The sequence below is a fragment of the Myripristis murdjan genome, chromosome 15, assembly GCF_902150065.1.
Source record: "Myripristis murdjan chromosome 15, fMyrMur1.1, whole genome shotgun sequence".
Classification (NCBI taxonomy): domain Eukaryota; kingdom Metazoa; phylum Chordata; class Actinopteri; order Holocentriformes; family Holocentridae; genus Myripristis; species Myripristis murdjan.
The window spans coordinates 2,120,653-2,141,888 of record NC_043994.1 but is presented as its reverse complement, the minus strand read 5'-3'; the positions used below and the strand labels follow the sequence as shown (position 1 = coordinate 2,141,888).

Genomic DNA, 21,236 nt, shown 5'->3' with positions numbered 1-21,236 from the left:
GTTGGAGCACTGCAGGGGGTTTGTGAGATTTTTTAAAAATGTTAATTTAAAAAAATGTTGTGCATACATAATTCCTAATAGAATTAGCCTATACTATAAGAAGTTCAATAAAAATGTAAATGCAAATTTGATAAACTACATTTTATGTTCAGTTTTCCCTCAGGGTTTCCTGAACACGTCAAATGTGTGTGTGTTTGTGGTTTTAAACACAAGGATGTTTGTTCACTATGACCGGGAAACCAGACAAAAATCAAGAAAATGGATTAGTGGTTGAAAACGTAGCAGCAATACAGCTGAAAACAAGAAGAAAGATGTGAAAAAGAAGCAAAATCAGAGTCAACAAAATATCTTCAGTATCAGGTTGTTGTTTCAGACGCTGATGGAGCCTGATTTTATCTAGCCTTTTTTGCCTTTTTTTTTTTTTTTTTTTTTGCACTGGTCAGGCGTTACTTTGCTGAAAAAATACTTCAAGAAAAAACAAGATAATTTTTTTTCCTTTTGATTTATTTTCTAATTTGTTTTTAGTTTTATTTTATTTTTCAGTTTTTTTTATATTTATAGTGTGACAGAGCGGACTTAACACCATTTGACACTTATCACACCTTTGTTTGTTTAATTTCATTACCTGTTATATTAACCATGAATTCCAATTAATAGCGTTAATATGCATTACTATCCCGGGTCTTTTTGTGTTTAGTGTTATATTTAAGTTAAGATTTCCATCACAAGTGCAGTGGGAAATTTGAGTTTCTGTTAGTAATGACCCACTCTTGTAATGAGGACGGTTAGGGCCTAATACAACTTAATGACTGGTATGTCGCTATAAATTCAGTCGTCTGGGAAACGCCAGAGAGAGAAGGTGAGGCATAGTTGAGGCCAGGGCTTGTAACATTATTTTGACTTTGTGTGGTTATGAGTTGATATATCCTCAGTTATTTATGTTAATTGTTTTTTTGTTTTTTTTTTCTTAGTTTTCTTGTTTTTGCATATTGCCTGGCTGCACATGTAAATAAATGTCCTCTGGTGTTTTTTTTTTTCCAACAAAGCCTCTTGAGTCTGCCTCCTACCTCACAATAGACCCTCTGGCTACAACTATCTTACATATAGTTTGTTTTACTTTGCAAATGATAAAAAAAAAAACTTGTAAATGGTCTAAACTAACACTACTTGTGTGATGAAGCTTTGATGTAATTGATCGTTGATTGCTTTCAACTATTCTTACTCAGTCCTCCTTTAAAGGGACACTTTACCCATACTGTATAATTTATATATCAAGCACTGTGTGCTGACTTCATGTTCCAATGAAGAAAGCTTTACTCGCAAGCCCTCATGGTAAAGTTACAATTTTACAACATCAAAACGCTATCAAAAGTTTTGTTTAAAAAGCTCGCACTCGTCAAGACTCTCGTATTCAGTCATATGTTCAGTACTTCCCAAAAACACGTTTTCAAAAATTTTCCTTTAAGTGAACTGCATTACAGTTATTTGGTACACACTGATGACGACTGTTGCGCTGAAAACGTTTTGTGCTCCCCAACATGAGAACAAAACAAAATGAGTGTGACCCTTTATTTAAAGAACATATCAGGGTCACTTAAATGTAGCAGAATGTTTTTACAGCTTTTTTTCCACACCATAAGAGCATTAGATGCATTAGTAGTTTTTATCACTGCTGTAGCACAAACTAGAGTGTTCTCCCCTTTAGACATACAAAACAACATTAAGTGACAGAAGCTCTCTGATTTAGTTATGGAAGTTCTCTGAAAAGTTATGGAATTTTACATTGGGGTCATGGGGAGAACCCTGCTTCATGCACCCAGTCACCGCTCATTAACTGCGCCTATTTGTATATGGTTCATGAACTGAACAGTTTTTTTGTGATCAAATGTGTTTTTTCTCTCTAAGTAGAGCGAGGAAATTACATTCAATACACATATAAAACAAAGGATTTACCACACATGTAAACATTTTACCCACTCTCCCTGCAAACCCTTCTAGTGGCAAGTCACCATAGTGATTTCAAGATGAGTTGAAACATTACAGCATAATACCTGCATCAAACAGAGACAGAAGATACCCTCATCTCAATCTCTTTACCAGCCCTTTGTGCAACAGTTCTCTCATTTGCACCATGCATTCTAGCCACTGAGAGCTCTATAACAATCACATCAAGAAAGGTAGCCATTGCGTATGTGTAAGTGTGTGATGAGGTTGCCTGCAGAGAGCCTGCATTTTCCTACCTGTGGTTAGGCCTGCTAACAAAACACATTTCCCAAGATATCATAACTGGAAATTATTTATGATCATGGCCATAGGTGTACATGGTACTACAGTTCCCAACACATCTGACAGTCGAGGACACCTGACCCCAAAAATCCGCCATAACACTGCTTTCCCAAAGCATATTTATAAAAGAGATGTGTCCATCAGGTCAGAGGTCACACGGTTGGGAGGGTATAATCTTCATTATGTGGCATTTCCTCAGAATAAGATGAGTCCTGAGTTGAAGTGGATGATCAGGGTTCATAAGAGATTCTACCACTATGCCCCATACTCACTGAGAAGACCCAGATCCCTAGATCAGTTGTTTGTACATTTGGGGACTTTTAGGAAGACGAAGAGAATAGGGGGTAGCCAGGTAGGTTATCTGTAGTGTGTGGGTCATTCAAGGCGCTGAGGCCATTATCATAAAAAATATATTTCAAGACATGTATGCCTCTGTTACTCCAAGCATGAAATGAGAAGAGGACATTTCCAGTGAGAAGTGAGTAGTTGCCAAAAATGGACTGTTCAAATGCCACTTTTTGGCTGTTTTGGGTACTTTCGCTACTGCACGCCACGCAGTGAGAAGGACAGAAATAGTTGGCCCAAGGCGTAGCTTAGTACTTTAAGTGGTACAGCAGCCTGAACCAAATCTTGCAGCTTGTGGGGAAAGGGGAGCCTTTGTCATGGGCCTCCAAGAGGCTGATGCATTACGAAGCATGTTGAGAGGGGCCGAGGCACAAAGTGGTGTCACCTAATGATATGTAAACATCAATCCATAAATACTTAAACTTCTTAAATGCGGGTGTATGAGAAGGCAGCATGGCCAGATCTAGTGTTGAGTGTAAAGGCAATAGTGTGGATGTTATCCAGTTTGATTTTGTAACCAGACATTGTACTGAATTCTCTGAAGGTCTCTAAAATGTGCGGGATAGAAGAGGCTGCCTTATCTATGAACCACAATGCTGTATGGTGCTTGGAATTGTTGAATGTGATGGGAGAGATGAGAGGGTGCTGTCTAATACTTTGAGCTACGGGCTCTCGCGAGAGGGCAGGTAACAGTGGTGAAAAAGGACAACCTTGACGTCAGGAATGTGAAATGGGAAATTGTGTAAAGGTGCTATTCCATGTAGCAATCACAGCAGAAGTTTGATAAATTTAGAGCCAAGGCCAAACAGTGTTTGTGTCATCCACAAGTAGTCCCATTCTCGCTGTGAACGGAACAGTTTAGATATTTACTCTCACACATTCTAACTTTTTTCCCCTCTGTGTCCATGTCTCCCTTTTCCTTACTTTTGTGTCCATGTAGCTACTACCCTGGTGGACCCTTCGCTACATAAACCTCCACCAGCAGATCTTGGAAGAGTGCTCTCCGCAGCTTCTCAGCTTGGCCCACAGCAGCATGGAGAAAGGTCTTGACACTCATGCATACAAATGAATACCAAACATACAAACGTATTGTTCCATGAATGTAACACTTATTTATGTTACACTTGAGGCTTATTTTTAGGGGGAATAGTGCTACGCAAATAATATATATCACATGATATTTTTCCTCAGTAAAAAATACAAAATGCTCAAATACATATTGATGAATTTAAAACCTAATTATATTCCATGATTATCACACAAATTGCCAGTCATGTGGTAAGAATAGAGAAAGATCTGGTTGAACGACGGCCAGGGGTGAGGAGAGACAGGTACCACGAAGGAACTGCACATTTCATTATTTTGGCATGCTAAAGGAGATTAGCTGAATGATTAACAGTCTGGTTTCTTCAGATTTCACCCAAGAGCAAAAATAGCCTTTAAATGTCACATGATAATAAATTGATATTGAGATAATTATTGACATCAACTGATATGATCTTATATTTAAATTACAATATCTTAAATTTTCCTCAGATAGACACTAATTTCTGATATGAATCAAGGTTATGAACTAAAGTTAGGATTTCATATTGGCCTTTTATTTAAAATTGGCTATCTGCCAGCTTGTTGTCCATTGTTGATGCGCTCAAAGTTGTTCTTTGATCCCTACCCCCCACAGCAACTGGAGAAATCATTCCACTGTGGTTAGGAGTATTTTACTCATGAGCTTCAGGGGTGGCAGTGTGCAAAGCCTGCTGTGAGACCTGCATTAAGTGATGATGTAAAAGACAATGATGCTGGTGGTATAAATTATGTTTGCAAGGCTTTTATGACTACTGGAATAAATCTGGGGGGCAACATTAAATCTTCACAATGAGCACGTTTACATGCAGACCTTATTCCTGTATTAACCGGAATATTCGCAATATTCCGGTTGCGCACGTGTCATGTAAACACGCACCGAACCCGATTAAGGTCATATTCCGGTTGGAGAGAATTCCGAATAAGCCCCCTGGAATATTCCTGTTCCAACCGGAATATTGGGGCATGTAACCACCTTAGTCGGAAAACTCCCCGAACCGGAATATTCAGTCACGACTGCGCATGCTCGACTCACAAGGAATTCTGTGGCGTCTTTGTTGCTATGGTTACCTGCAAGCGGGGAAAACGGTTAGGCGAACAGCAGCAAGAGCCAGGAGACTGCAGTCCGCCTTCAGCTAATGAAAGACTTAAATATCACGGAGTATATCGATGGGAGAAAACATAGAACTAGCGACAGAAGAAGAAGAAAAAGAAGAAGAAGACGAGGAAGAAGACTACTTCGTCTGTTTTTCCGGCAGACCAGACGCCTATACGCGTACTGCTGCCCCCCGCGGCTGAGTGTCGCATTACGTCAGAGAGTGGAATACGCCGAAACACGGGGGCATGCCAAGTAACATGTAAACAGAATATTCCAGTTGCTGCGGCGCAGTTACCTTAACTGGAATATTGAGCCGAACCGGAATATGGTGTGCATGTAAACGTACTCAATGGTTGGGCCATGATAATGGTGGAATTTAAAACATTTGAATAACAAAATAATTGCATTACCCTTAAAAAGCAATGTTGGTTAGATTATGACATAGATGTAGTACTTGATGTGTTTCTTTTGTGATGTAATTAATAAGCACTCATTTGGCCATTGCTTTGCATTCCAAATAAACATCTTGCACATACAAACAAATCAAAAGAAAGGGTAATCATGAGTTGGAGTGAAGTACACTCCAACTCATATCAGAATTTATCATGATATTGAATGGACATAAGTTCTGCTGTTGGAAGCCACAGCAGGACTTTCTGTGAAAGCATGCTGATTGAATCAGCTGAGGTTGTCCATAGACAAAACTGTAGTACTTAAGTAGTGATGGGCAAGAATTGATTATAGAAACACATTGAATTTTTAATTCAGGATCAGTGCTTGTATTACTGAGGCCATCTCTGCCACATTGGTCTCCTCTAAGACTATTTTGATAATTGTTTAACAAAGCTTATTTTTTTGCTTCATCTAATTTTTTTTAAGGATTATTTCTTCTTTCTTCTAGCATTTTATTCCACAATAACAGTTCTTCATCTAAAGCAATACGCTGACTTATAAAACAAAAATCAAACAAACATGCTAAATATGATGAATACAAATAAATGTAACTATAATTTGCACAGTATTGTTTACAGAACAAAACCCTTTTCATATTTTCAATTTGAAAAGAGCACCTGAACATGAGAACTGTAATGAAATGTATCTTTCGCCAAAAATAAGATTCACTATAAACTTTCTATGACTTTTGGCATGAAATATAAAAAATGCTGTTAACAATACAATTTCTCCAAACCTCAAACATACTCCAGTATCTCTATGACCTAATTTCAGCGATATAACACTTTAAAATAGCTTCATCAGTTGTGTGTTTCTCCTATAAACTGACCTCTAGCTAGGCCAAGAAAACATGAATTCATTACCCACCTTTCTACTATTGGGCCAAACGCGGGTAAGCTTGTGCGTGCCAAGGTCAGTTTCATTTCCACTGTCACTTCCGGTATAGGTGTGACTATGGTGGGGCTAGTTTCCAGGTGCTATTGGCCCATCGAATACCCATAGGCCAGACAGGACCTAGGCCACATTTAGAGAGGATCAGGAATTGTGACAAAAACACAAAGGATCTCATGCATTTTAAATGAGTGTATTGCATTTTCGCTGTGGCACTGTATGCTGCAGCGTGTCCTGCAAAAACGTTAAGTTGCAACCTGATGTCATACTGCATTGTCCAATTGCATAGCCGGCATAAAGACGGAGCAGGCAGACAGTGGACAGACGGACAGGCAGCGAGCAGATAGGCTGAGCAGAGACACCCACACCTCCGTACAAACCCTCACACGAGACCGCAATGCCTGATCCTGTCTGAATGCGGCCTAACCATGGACTGAGGGGCAGTCGAGGGTCATAGACAAGGCTTACCTGGCTTTGGCCAGTGAGACAGATGCAACTGATGTCAGTGCAGCAGTTCATCACAATTGGTGAGTTCTTTTGCTTTAATTTATTTTGCTAGCTAAACAGTGAAAGTGGTTCAACTAAACACATCTCATCTCGTGTGATGGATCGCTTGATAGTGCTAACTGTAATTCCGGTATAGCTATTATAAGTTACAAGAAAGTCTGGTTATGTTATCTGTGGTGCATTATTATTAGTCATCATTGCATCTAATGTGCTTGGGTGACCTGCCCATAACATGCCAAGACGGCATGTTATGGATGGGTGTTGGGGCAGTACTGTGGGGCCATCAGCATGATAGTAGAAAGCTTCTGTTTAGTGCTACAGCACTGTTCCAAATGTCATAGCCTGATAGACTTACGATGCCATGAGTCCCATAATGTTACTGAAAATGCTTAAGTATGAAGTCTTGGCATAAGTTACATGGCTTGATTTTATGCAGTAAATGCACGCAAAACATTAACCCGTTTATTCATCTCACTTTTTTAGTATTAGACTTTGTGGCTCCGATGTGCTCACTCATTGCAAAGTAAAATGTTCCCAGACTTTCAAAGAATTTGGTCATAAACTTGAGACTTCTCTCTGCTGCCATCCTTTGCCATTTTTCAAATTGTTTGTTTGTTTGTTTGTTTTATTTAGATCCCCAATTAGCTTTTGCAAGCAGCAGCTATTCTTCCTGGGGTCTATAATCATTCATAATGACAATACAACATCAATACACAGATAGACATGAGAGATGTGCACACATGTGCGTACATGACACAACATACTTGACACAACATACGCTACATTATATAACAACAGCACACAGACATTACATAATAATCATATATCATGTAAAACAAGATCACAAGACAAATACACAAAACATAAGACAGACACTGCAATTATAACCAACTGAAAAAAACACAGAATATATTTTAACACAAATTTTACACAAATAGACAATAAACGAGGACTCACACATCAACAATGTCCAGCTGCTCACCCATGCTGACCCGCGCCCACCCCAACAGCAGGGGCCCCGGCAGCAGCAGCCTTAATACCTGGGCCCTCCCGTGAATCAAGCTCAGGCCACCAAGCATGAGCAGCTAGGCAGTGCACAGACAAAACATCTACTGTTCATCTAACTCTGATATCATAAGGAGCATCAATGACCAAAATCCATATTTAGAAAATAAATTTTTAGTTGTTTTTTCAAGCTGCTAAGATTTAATTGAGTCAGAGAATAGGGAAGCAAATTCCACTGTTGCATTGCTCTATATGTCACTGTACGTTGAGTCAAGGTCTTAGATTTTGGTAGGGTAAAATGACCTTCAACAGCATGTCTAGTTGAATAACTGTGTGCCTCAGACCTAAGAGACAATTTTTCATGAATAGTGACAGGAAATTTTGAAGTAATGACATTCTTGATAAAAATTATTAATATGTACAATAATCTATTTTTCACATCTAACCAACGTAATGATTCATGCATTTTGGATACATTGGTTCTCCATCCACAGGATAGAGCAACTCGAGCTGCTTTATTCTGGACCAGCTGCAATTTCATAATATTACTCTTTGATGTATTGGACCATATTATAGAGCAATAGTCCAAGTTAGATAGGACCAAGGCTTCGATCACTTGTTTAACACCACGGTCATTCTTTTTTCTTATGATTAATGGTGGATCGCAAAGCAACTACCTGCACAGGGCCACCCACTGTATTGGAGGGGAGTAGCACTAGCATCATGCATTCACTACTCTAGCATGTACACACCATGAGGTGATAATAAAAATAGTTTCCAACTATTTTTACTGTTGATTTTCAGCGATTTTGTTGATTAGTTATTGCAGCCCTAGTCTCCTACTAAAAGTTAGATGACCTAGTGGAGAATCGCAATTTGTGAGTGTAAGGTGTGTGTGTGTTTTGTGTGTGTGTGTGTGTGTGTGTGTGTGTGTGTGTGTGTGTGTGTGTGTGTGTGTACCTAAGAAATGACGCAGATGCCATTTCTGAAGACTGTTATGTTTTGAAAAGAGCCACTGTACTGTTGGCTGGAAGATGATGATGAAGTGTGATGCATGGAATATTGCATTTTTGTCACTGGCATTTTGGCTGTTCCTCCTCTGCAGGTGGCTAGTTTAGGATAAAAATTTGGGTTTAAGATTAAGATTAGATCTAAGGTTAGGTCCAGGGTGAAAGGGGTAATAAATAGGATTTTTTGTGCCCCACAGTACGACTACAGAACTACATCTGTGGGGATAAAATAGGTTAGTCTGCAAAAACCAAGACGTCTACAAATACTTGGTCGCCTGCTGACATTTCCAGCTTTTTTCCAGCCTGTACCTGTTTTGGAAGAAAATGGCAAACCAGTGTCATCCTTACAGTATTTTCTTTTTTATTATGGCCCCCTTTGAGTTTCCAAACTTACATTAGCTATGTTGAGTGAGAAATTGGCTGGTTGTGACAGATTTTTGCCTCTTCCTGAGGGTTGTTGAATTGGTCTTCAGTTGAATTCCAATTTATTTTTTAAAACAATTTCAAGTGTTTTTAATTTAGTTTTTTTTTTCTTTTTTTTGCTGCTGACACCCTGTGAAAGATAGATAGATTTCTTTTCACTCATTTGAATATTTTCTTAATTCCAGCATAAGTGAAGGATATGGAGTGTATTGTATTTGTACACAGGTTTGTGATGTTGGTGGAGGAGGCACATGTATAGGCATGTTTGTTGTGTGACAGTGTTAAGGGATTGATAGCCTCATAAGTACCGTGTTGCTGTGTCGGCACAGAATGCTTAAAGTGGACATTAGTCCTGTAAATTGGAGTCTTCTTTCATTTGTCTGTGAAGTCAAGGGATGGTAGTTAGCATGGTGGGCTGCTGTTAAAACAAAAAGGGGTGGACTGTTAATTTCCTTGACAGTCTCCAAAGTAGCAGGTTCCTGCTTAGGGAAAAGCCAGCTCTAAGCACTATTCTGTTTGCTTTATCCTTATAAAGCTGAGGCTGTCATGAGAGTCCTATTGACCTCCAGGTAGCACAGTAAACAGGCAGATTCAAGAGATTGAGGGACCTCCAAAATGCTTGTTATTTAAGGGCACATCAGAGGGTTAGGCAGTTTACTCCGTTTACTGTGGTGTTTTGGATTGTAGACCAGCTCACGGTCAGTTTAACGTTATATCAACAGTCTCACTGCTGGACACCACTAGCAGGAGAAGGCCTGGAACCTTGAATATCGCTTACTGACTTACTGACTTACTGACTTTTGTTAGAACTAACTTACTGGAAGCTCCTTGTAGGGGTGGATGGTATATTGGTATTAACATGATGATGTTAAGACATGATATAATTTTAGCTATATCATGACTACCTTGATAATTTAATACATAAAATATGTGAAGTGATGAATTTGTTAAAAAATGTGTATATTCATTTGTTTCAGTTACGGAAACATCTTCTGATGCGCGACCTTGGACACATCGGGTCTGTTTCCCAAAGCAGGAGTTAGTGAAAACTCTGAGTCTGTTAACTCTGAAATGAGGGAAACTCTGAGTTTTCCGTTTCACAAAGGGAGGTAACTCAAAGCAGAGAAAGAGGGGTAACTCTAGCCTGTTTCACAGAGGGAGGTAACTTAAGCTCTCGGTCAGTTACCGCAGTAACAGACTCCATGAAACTAACCTGGTCGGGACCAGGTTTTTCTCACGAAACCTCGAGTTTCTCTCTGTGTCCGCCCTCTTTCAGCCACACACGGTATTTAACTTCCTCATTCAGGCGAGTTTTGGCGTGGCGTATTAGCCTAGTTCTGCTGTCTATTATTTAAAAAAAAAAAAAGAAAAGAAACAGTCAGTAGGCCTTTATTAGAAGTCCATTAGTAGTTAGGTGGCGACTTTTTTTTCATAAACATTGCATGTCCTTTCGACAACGATCCCGTGGATGAAGGTGCAGTGTTACTGCACTCTCTCCTCTCTGCCTTCTCTCTATCGTTTTGATCCTTTCCGATGCAGATTCGAGCACAAACTTCGCTGGCCCCCTCCTAGCCCGCCCCATTGAAAAGTCTAATTAATGTCGCATGCCGTTTTTGGCAGTTAACGTTTGGATTTGAATTGACATCTATAGACATCAATGGCAGCCAATGAGTTAAGATTTCCAATTCAACTGGGGTGAAAAACGCAGCCCGACGCATCCCCGTTGCCATGGTGACTCGTCAAATCGGGGCTCCATTGACGCTGTCTTTTTATAGCTGTTGTGCACGCGCTTAACTCCAGGTGAAACTACTCCGAGTTGATCAAACTAACTCAGATCAGCTGTTCTGGAACCGAAAACTCAGAGTTTCCTATCTCAGAGTAGATCAACTCAGATTTCGGGTTAAGACTCGGAGTTTGTTGAACCTGCTTCATGAAACGGACCCATCATCAGTGTTGTTTCCTAGATTCACGGGGTGTTTCGGGTCTTACAACAGACACCCTCCTCCAGGTGACCCGACCGGGGCTGATCAGATCCCGGCCTGTGTCCAAGTGGCATTCTACTGTCCCCACTGCTCTCCCCCCCTCAACCAGAGCCATCTGGAAACTTTTTCTGCTGCCACCACGTTGTTATTTATGGCTCTTCTCCGGTTGGCCCCTGTTATGCCAAGTGTGCCGTAGGCCTTGCTCAGGGAGTGGCTGGCAAATCCTCGACTGCCCACTTCCACTGGCATACACCTGGTCCTCCACCCGTTCCTCTGACACTCCTCCACCAGCTCCTGGTACTTCTCCCTCTTTCTCTCTTGAGCCTCTTCCATCCTCTCCTCCCAGGGCAGTGTCAGCTCCAGCAAGATTAATTGTTTTGTGGCCTCAAAGACCAAGATGATGTCAGGTCTCAATCTGGACTGGGTGATGTGTGGTGCCATTCTCAGCTGCCTCTCCAGGTCAATTGTCATCGCCCAGTCACGGGCCGTCGAGAGCAGTTTTACAGTGTTTTCTCTGGCCTTTGCCCTTCCTTGACAAAGTAGATGGCCATGGCTGAAGCTTGGCTTTATCGACTGTCCTTGATCCCTTTGCTGATTGCCTCCGCAATGGATTTGAGGACCTGGTCTACCCGGGTCTACTGATCCAACAATGGCTTTGTGCTTCAGTCGAGTTTCAGCTTGTTGGACTGCCTCAGCTGCCCTCCACTTCCTCCCTGTCCTTACAACAATCCCTGCCCCAGACACTTTTGCATCTCTGGATCCAGAGTACTGCAGGTGTTCCCGTGCCCGTGCCACGATAAACTCCTCTCTGACCGAGCTGAAGGGGAGCTTGAGCTTGTTTGTGTTCCCATACAGGCCGATGTTACTTAGGCTGCGTGCCAGCCCCAGCCATCTGCGTAGATAGCTGCTCACCTTTTGCTCAAACCCTTCCACCACAGTCATAGGGACCTCATAGATGAGCAGAGGTCAGAGGAGTCTTGGGAGGATTCCATGCTGGTAGACCCAAGCCTTGAATCTACCAGGGAGCCCAGACTTGTCCACTGATCTAAACCAGCCTTCCAGGTCAGCACTTGTTGCCTTGATGGAATCTCTGTCGTTGAGGCTACAGTTGAAGACCTTCCCCAGGCTCTTCACTGGTTTCTCAGTGACTGACGGGATTTGATGTTCTCCTAGGCTGAAGCGGAATTTGTCTGTGACCTTCCCCTTCTTTAGAACCAAGGACCTGGATTTTGCAGGTTTGATGCTCATGTGAGCCCATGCCATGAGCGTCTCCAACCCCTGGAGGATCCTTCTTGCTCCTGGTACAGCTGTTGTTGTCACTGTGAGGTCGTCCATGAAGGCTCTGATGGGAGGTTGCCTTACTCCAGACTTGCTGAGGGGTCCTCGACATTCTGTTTCAGCTGCCTTGACCAGCATGTTCATTGCCAGTGTGAAGAGAGTCACTGAGATGGTACAACCAGTGATTATCCCCACTTCCAGCTGGTGCCAGTCAGATGTTAACTGGCCAGAGGAGATGTTGCTGTAATAGTCCAGCACGAGGTCTTTCACCTTCTGGGGCACGTGATGTTTCTCCAATGCAACCTCCACCAGCTTGTGGGGTATTGAACCATAGGCATTTGTGAGACCTAGCCACAGTACTGCCAGGTCTCCTCTGCCTTCTCTTGCCTCCCTGATGAATTGGGTGACCATGCCTGTGTGTTCCAGGCAACCTGGGACTCCTGGTATGCCTCCCTTCTGCACTGACGTGTCGATGTACTTGTTGCTCAACAGGAAGTTGGAGAGCCTCTTGGCCACAATGCTAAAGAAGATTTTATTCTCCACACTGAGCAAGGAGATGACCTGAAACTGGTCAATGTTCTTAGACTTCTCCTCTTTCGGTATGTACACTCCCTCAGCATACCTCCATGGCTGGGCGATCTTCCCTCTCCTCCTGATAACCTTCAGGGCCTTCCAGAGCCGATGCAATAGCTTTGGACAGTTCTTATATACCTTATAAGGGACTCCACTTGGGCCTGGTGCTGAGCTCGATCTCGCTCTCCTCACCACTTCCTCTACCTCACTTAGACAGGGTTCTTTCAGGCTGAAGCCTGATATAGGCACTGATGGAGTTGGCAGTGCGTCACATGGACCCAGCAGTCGTTCTCTGTTGGGGTCACTGTAAGTGGTCTTGAGGTGGTTGTTGATGGCATCCTTAGAGCAGGTAAGGTGGCCAGTCCTCTTTTGACCAAGGAGCTGCTATTTAAAAGTTTAAATTTACTAGTTAGATTTTTAAAAAAAAAAAAAAAAAGAAAACAAACTGTTGGCCAGAAAGACATGCATGTGCAAGATCCTGGTATGCCAGTTTCCCTATTTTTTTTTTTTTTTTTTTTTTTTTTTAAGATCATTTTTTCGGCATTTTCTGCTTTATGTGACAGTCACAGTGGAGATAGACAAGAAAGGCAGGGGAGAGAGGGAGGATGACATGCAGCAAGGGACCCAAGTTCGGATTCGAACCCCGGTCGCTGCGATCGGGACTAAGTCCTGGGACGTGGTACGCGCTCTTTACCGGTGAGCCACCTGTGCGCCCCGCTGGTTTCCTTTTTGATATCAACAAACAGCATATACTAGCCAGAGGCTAGATAGAATTGTAGGTGGCTGTAGGGCATCTTGTCTAGACATGCTTTGTGTGCCTTTAGGATTGCTGTATTTTTATTTACTTATTTATTTTTAGTTTAATGTCCCATTTGGACTGTACTGTAGAGATGTGTGCCCTAAATGTGTATGAAACTCCTGAGTGAAGCAGTTGACAAAATTTTGGTCTGAATTATGATTGGAGAAAATAAGCAGTGCTTCTAAATTGTTCTCAAAAAATTTGAAATATACTGATGCTATCGGCTCAAAATGTACTGAGGAGGCATGGTTTCACGTTCTGTTTAAGTCAAGTTAAATCCTCCTGTTTACTGTGGAGAAAATGGAAAGATTAGCCAAGGTATTTTGACAGCCAGGGTGGCAGATGGGTGGACCACCTGAGGAGAGCTGCTCTTGCTGTTCTTCCAGTTGTATCCAACTGTTTTTTCCCCTGAGTCGGCTGTTCTGCCTGTTCCCACCTATCAGCATCTATGCTGCACTTGATCCAGCATGTTCAATAAGTGCTCATTGTGTTCTTTGCACTTTCTCTTTTGTTTTTTGTGCCCCACATTTCTCACCTATGCAGTTTAGTGAGATCTGGAATATTTACCATGAGAGTAGTATTCATTTTGATGCGTCTCTCTGCACTTTACATTGTCATTTAAGGATCATGTTTTCGTAAACTGCAAACCAGTGGAGAGGCTAATATTTTGTTCTCAGGCCACTGAGCCATTTCCTCCTTTGAGAAGTAAACCTTTTATGTTTTTTTTTTTTTTTTTTTTTTGGATTCACCTGTCAGGACACTAAAAATAGTAGTCCTTTCAGCGGGCTGACATCTTCATTGGCTGTTGAACGCAGCTTGCTTGCTTTTGTCTGTCTGGGTTGTCAGACTGCTTTTAAAGCTGCTGTTGTATGAGCCTTTTACAAGTCTTAGTGTGCATCTATCTACTATATTTTGTCAGTATATAGTAAATGATGCTAGGCACGAATCCAGATAACTGTTATTAGCCAAATCCATTAACCTTAAAAAAGTCCTCACTTATAAAGTTACTGGAGTAGTTTCAGAATGAAAACATAAATTTAAAAGCCCTTTGGAGTCTGAGCTTGGAAGATGAGTACACTAGAAGGCCAATCAATTGTAATGATCTTTGGTACAGCTTATCATCCACTGATTGATGTTATCTTCAAAAGGGCACCAATAGTGATTGTGAGGGAAGTGCTTTGCTTATGAGTCACTTTGTCACCTCACCTTTTCCCCTTACATACAGATGAAATATTATTGATTCTTCCTGTCAAAGATAATGTTTAATTCCTCCACAAATGGAATTCTCTTTAAGAAATGCATTACCTTTGATTTGCCTGTGGGCCTTAGGTAGCCATTTTAGATGTACTGTTACTGAATTATATTTATTTATTTATTCATATTTTTTGTTCTTGACAGTGCAAGCAGTTCTATAGCCCTGAAGAAAGCTGTTAAGAAAGCTGTTGCATCATACTTGTTGTCATTTTTCCCCATATTCACATCATTTATTAAAATCCATTAGGGCTACTCAAACAACCAGTCACCTCAAGGAAGTATTGTGATCTCAGTCTAAGCATGCCTTGTGTATATGCATGTGCAACGCTGCCTTGCATTCTTACTTCCCCTCCCCCAAAAATCTCAGCCTAGCCCACCTTCGCTATGGTAATTAAGCTTCTCTTACTGTAACTACAACTCACTAGTTCCTACTTCTCACTGCATTGGGTTTGGAGCCACTTGCACAAGCTTGCATGAGGGTGGGAGTGACTTTGACAAGGTACTGAATCTCAGATGGGAGCTGGTTGAGTCTGCACACTCTAAAAAATTATCCACCATGCTTTTTGTGCTATAATTTTCAAACTTAAGCAGCAACAGAAGTGCAGCTAGACTCTGGCTAATTCACAGTTTCATAGCATTTTCTTGCGTTTATGCCAGGAGTTTTCCATGTCTTATAAAAAGTAGCTTCATATGCTACTCAATACTGCCTTGAAGTGGTTAACTTCATGTTTCATGTTTTAGGGGAATGTCATTTTTATGGGTGCTCTGTAGGCTACAGGGTACCACCCAACACCCATTCATCTCATTGTCTGAGCATGAATGAAGATGGGATGAGGAATATGAACAAATACAGAAGGATGCAGGCTGAATACTTTAAGAGAAACTACCTGGAAAGTGATGGATGGATTGCAGTAAAAATGCAGGGGGGGATGATTGCAGAAGGAGGAAAGGCTAAAACTGAGCTGGAGAAGACAAGATCAGTGTATGGAGATAAAGATGGATGGCTGTTAATATGCAGGGCTGCTAAGAATAAAAAGGATTTTATTCAATGGGAAATGGAAGCTTTATGAGAGAATAATGAAATATGGGGATGAGTGAAGAGACAGTCATAGAAATCCCACACATCTAACATATTTTATATATTTCAGCCTTTGAGCTGTTAGCCTCCGTTAGTTATGTTGGGTGGTTGCTCTGTTTGTTTAGCATTTAGATCATGTCATCTGGGGCTTGCGGTTGAGAGGCCATTATGTTTCATACTTAGCAGGAACAGGTCTTCACAAGGGTAGTAAGTGTTTGCTTACTGTGGCACCCATGAAGCGGACCAGTAATCAGTGTGCGTCCATCCATTTGTTACATGCTCAGATTTCCACCAAAATTGGTGTGGAAGATTGGTCATGGACCAAGGAAAAAGTGACTAACTTTTTTTATGCCTTGGCCAAAAAGGAATGTGGTAGTAGGGGTTTCACAGAATAGTCGACTGGTCGAATCCCACCTTACTAGTCAGCATTATGTGTCTGTGTTGACTAGTCGTCTATCTGTAATTTTAGCTCTGTGATGAATTGACACTGTTTCAGTTAACACAAAAATTTGTCAAATTTATGCAACCTGTGGACATTCATGTTGGTAGAGGCAAGCGTCCCATATCAAAGTAGACCCTAATCAGAGAACTTCTACCCATAATTGCACATTTAGTCATTCTTGGGTGTAATGTAGTACACTGTGCACACCAGAAAAAAAATGATGTGGCCTCAGACATTTTTTTTTAATTGTGGCCTTCCTAGAGCTCTGCATCTGTATGTGCCATTGCATTGTTTTATACAATTTTAATTCTCATGAAATAAAATTTGTACTTTTTTAGCTTGCTTTTGCTGGCAATGAATGACTTATTTTGTAAAGAAAGAATTTGCTGCCACTGTGACATAACCAATCTGTACACCAATCCCTGATAGGAAAAGACAAATGATAAATTTTACTGCAGGGTCTGTCACAGCAACCTCCCATCTCCCCACCTCTTCAACCCGAATCACTGGTTGCAACGGTGACTTGGTATGAAGTGTGCAGGTGCCTTTGGGCTTTAACAGCATCCACCACTGTACTCCACTGTTTGGAAATTCAGCACTGAGAAAACAGTAGGTTCTGCATCTGAGATTGTGTTTCGAAATGTGTGTAATATGTCTGTGAACGTGAGTGTATGCGAATTTGCAAGTCTGTCCATGCCTCCCTATATCTTCCCTTTCCTTCTCTCACACACTTCTTTCGCCTTTGTCTCTTGAGTGTATGTGAGAGAGTCTGTGCCTTGACTGTGTAAGACTGTGTGTATCCTTGGCACTACATAACAACCGGTATTTGCATGAAAACATGACTCCTCAGCTGGCACTTTGGCATTTCTCCTCAGCTCTTGACAGCAGTGGCGACGGGGCAGACCCTCTGCTGTCATCAGCTCCTTCTGATAGGCTCATTCACACTATGGGATGCATGGATAGAAGCAAGTAATTAGGTGAGCAGAGACAGGAAATGTCAGGTGGGTTAGAGTGCCTCCTTCCCCTCCCACTCCCATCTCTGAAAAAGAAAGTTGGCTCATCACTGTCTGTACCAGTCGTGTTATCTAATAACACCAGAACAGGAGCCTCCAATCCATCTAGAAGTGTCTGGAGAGGTCCAGTCAAGCCTTACCTCACTTTTGTGCTGCCTTGATTTACTTGTATAAGGCCATGTTTGGAAATTATGAAATGAAACACTTCCAAAGGCAATGAAAGGAGAAGGAAGTCATGGCAAAAAAATGTGAACAAATTAAAAGTAAAATTAAATGAAACCAACATAATCATAATCATAGTCATCATGTGCATCATTATACTTACCTAAACCAAAAAGGTTATGTATTTTGGTTTGTTGGTAAGGTTTATGTATTTCAGTTGTATGACAAATGTTCTCTAAATTGAAGTTATTACAACTTACGATGCAATTCAAATGTCAAAGTGCGGTGAATAGTTTTCGGGTATGGAGAATGGTTTATTACATGTTAAAAACCTTAAAGTTTTGTTCCAGGGGAGGATGCCCCCGGCCCCCTACATGAATTTTTGATTCCTGACTTGTCACCTTTTTCACCTGTTAAGAGTTAGCAGGTAATTCGCAAGAGGTTTTTAACTTGGTTTTAAATTCAGTTACTTAATGAAACCAAGATACGGTGCTCTACTTTGGTGTTTGATAGGGTCAAAAGGTTCTCTTTACAGCCACAGGCGCCTCAGCTACATTGCTGTAATGGTGTCATTGATGCCTGGCTGAGACTTTTTGTCAAACCTGTCAACGTGCCCCATGCTCCCCAAACTGTCTTCACAGATATCTACTTTTATTCCTTGGCAAAAAGGAGACAGTAGGGCTCAGCACTGCCTGAGGCAAGGGGTGGAGGACAAGGATTTATTGGGAAATATTATCCCCAGTCTTTTATGTAACCACAGTGCAGTCAGTCAGCCCTTCCCCTCTCCTCAAGGATAGTCTTAATAAGATAATCATCAGTTCTGCGTTTCACTAGCGAGGGAATAACGAGGAGGATGGTTGCAGGTGATGGCTCCATGTATGTGTGTGCACGAGGCAGCTGATAGCAGATGGTACTGCACTGCTCTGCACTGCTAAAGGCTGATTCATGCTTCTGCGTAGAAACTAAGTAAAGCCTGTGCAAGTGGCCCATGTCGTTGTGAGCGTTCATACTTGTGTGCTGGTGTTTCTGTGCTGCTCTGCAATTACACCGCCAAAACACGAGTGGGTGGTGGGCTTTCTATGCCACTGTGTTGAGTTTCATCCTAGCTTTAAAACTTAGCTCCCTATAGCCTCTGAAAGACAGTATGGCAGCTGCTGGTGAGCTGTTGGAACTTTAAGGGGTTCAATTATTTAAGGTAATATGGTTTAATTTTTTGTTACCTAACATCTCTTACAGGAACACTGGCACATCTATCATTCACATGATTAGGAAATATACTCGTAGCTGAAATCCTGTGTGGATTATTTGTTGAAATCAAATTAATGAAGAGGATAATCACAATCATTGTATAATTAGAGTAGTGATTAGTAAGTGAGCGAAATACTGACAGATAAAGGTCTTTATCTGGGCCAGAATTTTCTCAATCAAATCAGATTATTAATCAGTTATTCATCATGACAATTAGACTGTTTTATTACTAAATTTCAACATCAGTGTACCATGTGAACAATCAAATTAGTGATAATCAGCCATCACCAAATGCACTCATACTAACATCATTTTGAGCATTCAAAATCTATAAAATAAATGATTATGATAATATGTGTTGGCAGAGATATGATACATTTGAACTGTCTTATTGTGGTATTTTAATACACAAACACTTTAAGGAATCTAGGCTGACTGAGGGGGTCTATGATAGATAACTTGACACATTAAGCATGTTTACATGCACACCATATTCCTGTATTAACCAGAATATTCGCAATATTCCAGTTGCGCACGTGTCATGTAAACATGCTCCGAACCCGATTAAGGTCATATTCCGGTTGGAGAGAATTCCGAATAAGACCCCCGGCATATGCCTGTTCCAACCGGAATATTGGGGCATGTAAACACCTTAGTCGGAAAATGCCCCGAACCGGAATATTCAGTCACGACTGCGCATGCTCGACTCGCAAGGAATTCTGTGGCGTCTTTGTTGCTATGGTTACCTGCAAGCGGAGAAAACGGCATGATGAACAGCAGCAAGAGCCAGGAGACTGCAGTCCACCTTCAGCTAATGAAAGACTTAAATATCACGGAGTATATCGATGGGAGAAAACATAGAACTAGCGACAGAAGAAAAACAAGAAGACTTCGTCATCTGTTTTTCGGCAGACCTGACACCTAAAAGCGTGCTGCTGCCCCCCGCGGCTGAGTGTCGCATTACGTAAGAGAGTGGAATACGCCGAAACACGGGGGCATGCCAAGTGACATGTAAACGGAATATTCCAGTTGCCGCGGCGCAGTTACCTTAGCCGGAATATTGAGCCGAACTGGAATATGGTGTGCATGTAAACGTACTCATTGACTTTCAGGGGTAGCACTAGACATATGATTCAAGAATCAGCACAACTGTCTAGTTTGTAGTGACTAGTGCATGGTTAACAACATAAATAGCCATATGGTTTCCCATTGACCAAAGCGTTTAGGCGATCAGTGAGTTGGAGGAGGCACATGTGCAAAGAGAGGATAAGTGGTACAAAAGTGGGAAGCCTTGATCTGCCTCATTGATGAAATGGACTGGTGTAAATAGACGCATTATGTTGTAAGAAAACCTTAAATGTCATTTTACTGCTCAAAAGAACATTTCACCAGTTTTGAACACAAACTATCATGCTTTTGTGATGCTATACCTGAAGAGCACACAACTTATCGATACATTATCTGTCTTAAGAGCAGCAGCTTTGAAAAATGGGATTTTTGTTTCGCAAAATCTCTTCCGGATTCTGCTTGACAAATTTTGTCACTGGCAGCTAGAAGAGATCTCCCTGGATGGCAGTACTTTGGGCGGAACCATGTGAAAATTGAGGGAGCGGTGTACATTTTTGTTGTTCACAAGCAGTGGAGGAAAATGAATGGAATACAGTGGAATACATTGATACCACAGACCACATGAAAAGTAATTTTATAAAGTCCCCTTTGGAGTCAGATATTAGGTGAGCCCAAACACAGTATGGAGGAGCTCACCATATGGGATTGGAGGAGGCTGTAGCAGCAGCCCCTGCAGCTGAGGGAGAGCTCTTGCCAGCTGGTGAAGACTCCCTGGCAGAGCAGCCTCGTTCCTCGGGTGACTGGTGGTGTAAGTGTGAGGATTGTTTGCTGGTTGCGATAGGAAGAGGAGTTGCTTTACTGTACGAAGATAAAATAAAATATATACTAAGTACATCTTGACGATTTTCTTTAGTTATATTGCACCAATTTTAAAAATGTGCACATTTATACTTCACACAGCTTGGTTTTCACATAGTGCAGATTAATAGCCAACATTTGTCAAAAATCCCATGGTGTGTTAGTGTTGGTTTTCCTGCCATTATCCTCTATTTCATAGTCGACTGCTACCACTGCCCCACACTGACACACACACACACACACACACACACAGACACACGTGTATGAGAATATATTCCACCTATCCAGACACACACACATATGGAAAGATTATGGACAGTATAAATTTAACATTGTCCTCATAGTGAGGTTTCATGGCTCATACACACACTCTTGCACG

The 21,236-nt window shown here is 41.5% G+C and overlaps 1 protein-coding gene across 1 annotated transcript in view; it reads left to right on the top strand.

Annotated features, from left to right (window-relative positions):
* ttc27 (tetratricopeptide repeat domain 27) overlaps nt 1-21,236 on the top strand; it is a 163,241-nt gene that overhangs the window by 19,953 nt on the left and 122,052 nt on the right. Inside the window, exon 5 of the mRNA XM_030070908.1 lies at nt 3,572-3,674. Coding sequence (XP_029926768.1) covers nt 3,572-3,674 — 103 coding nt within the window. The remainder of the gene's footprint in view (nt 1-3,571; nt 3,675-21,236) is intronic.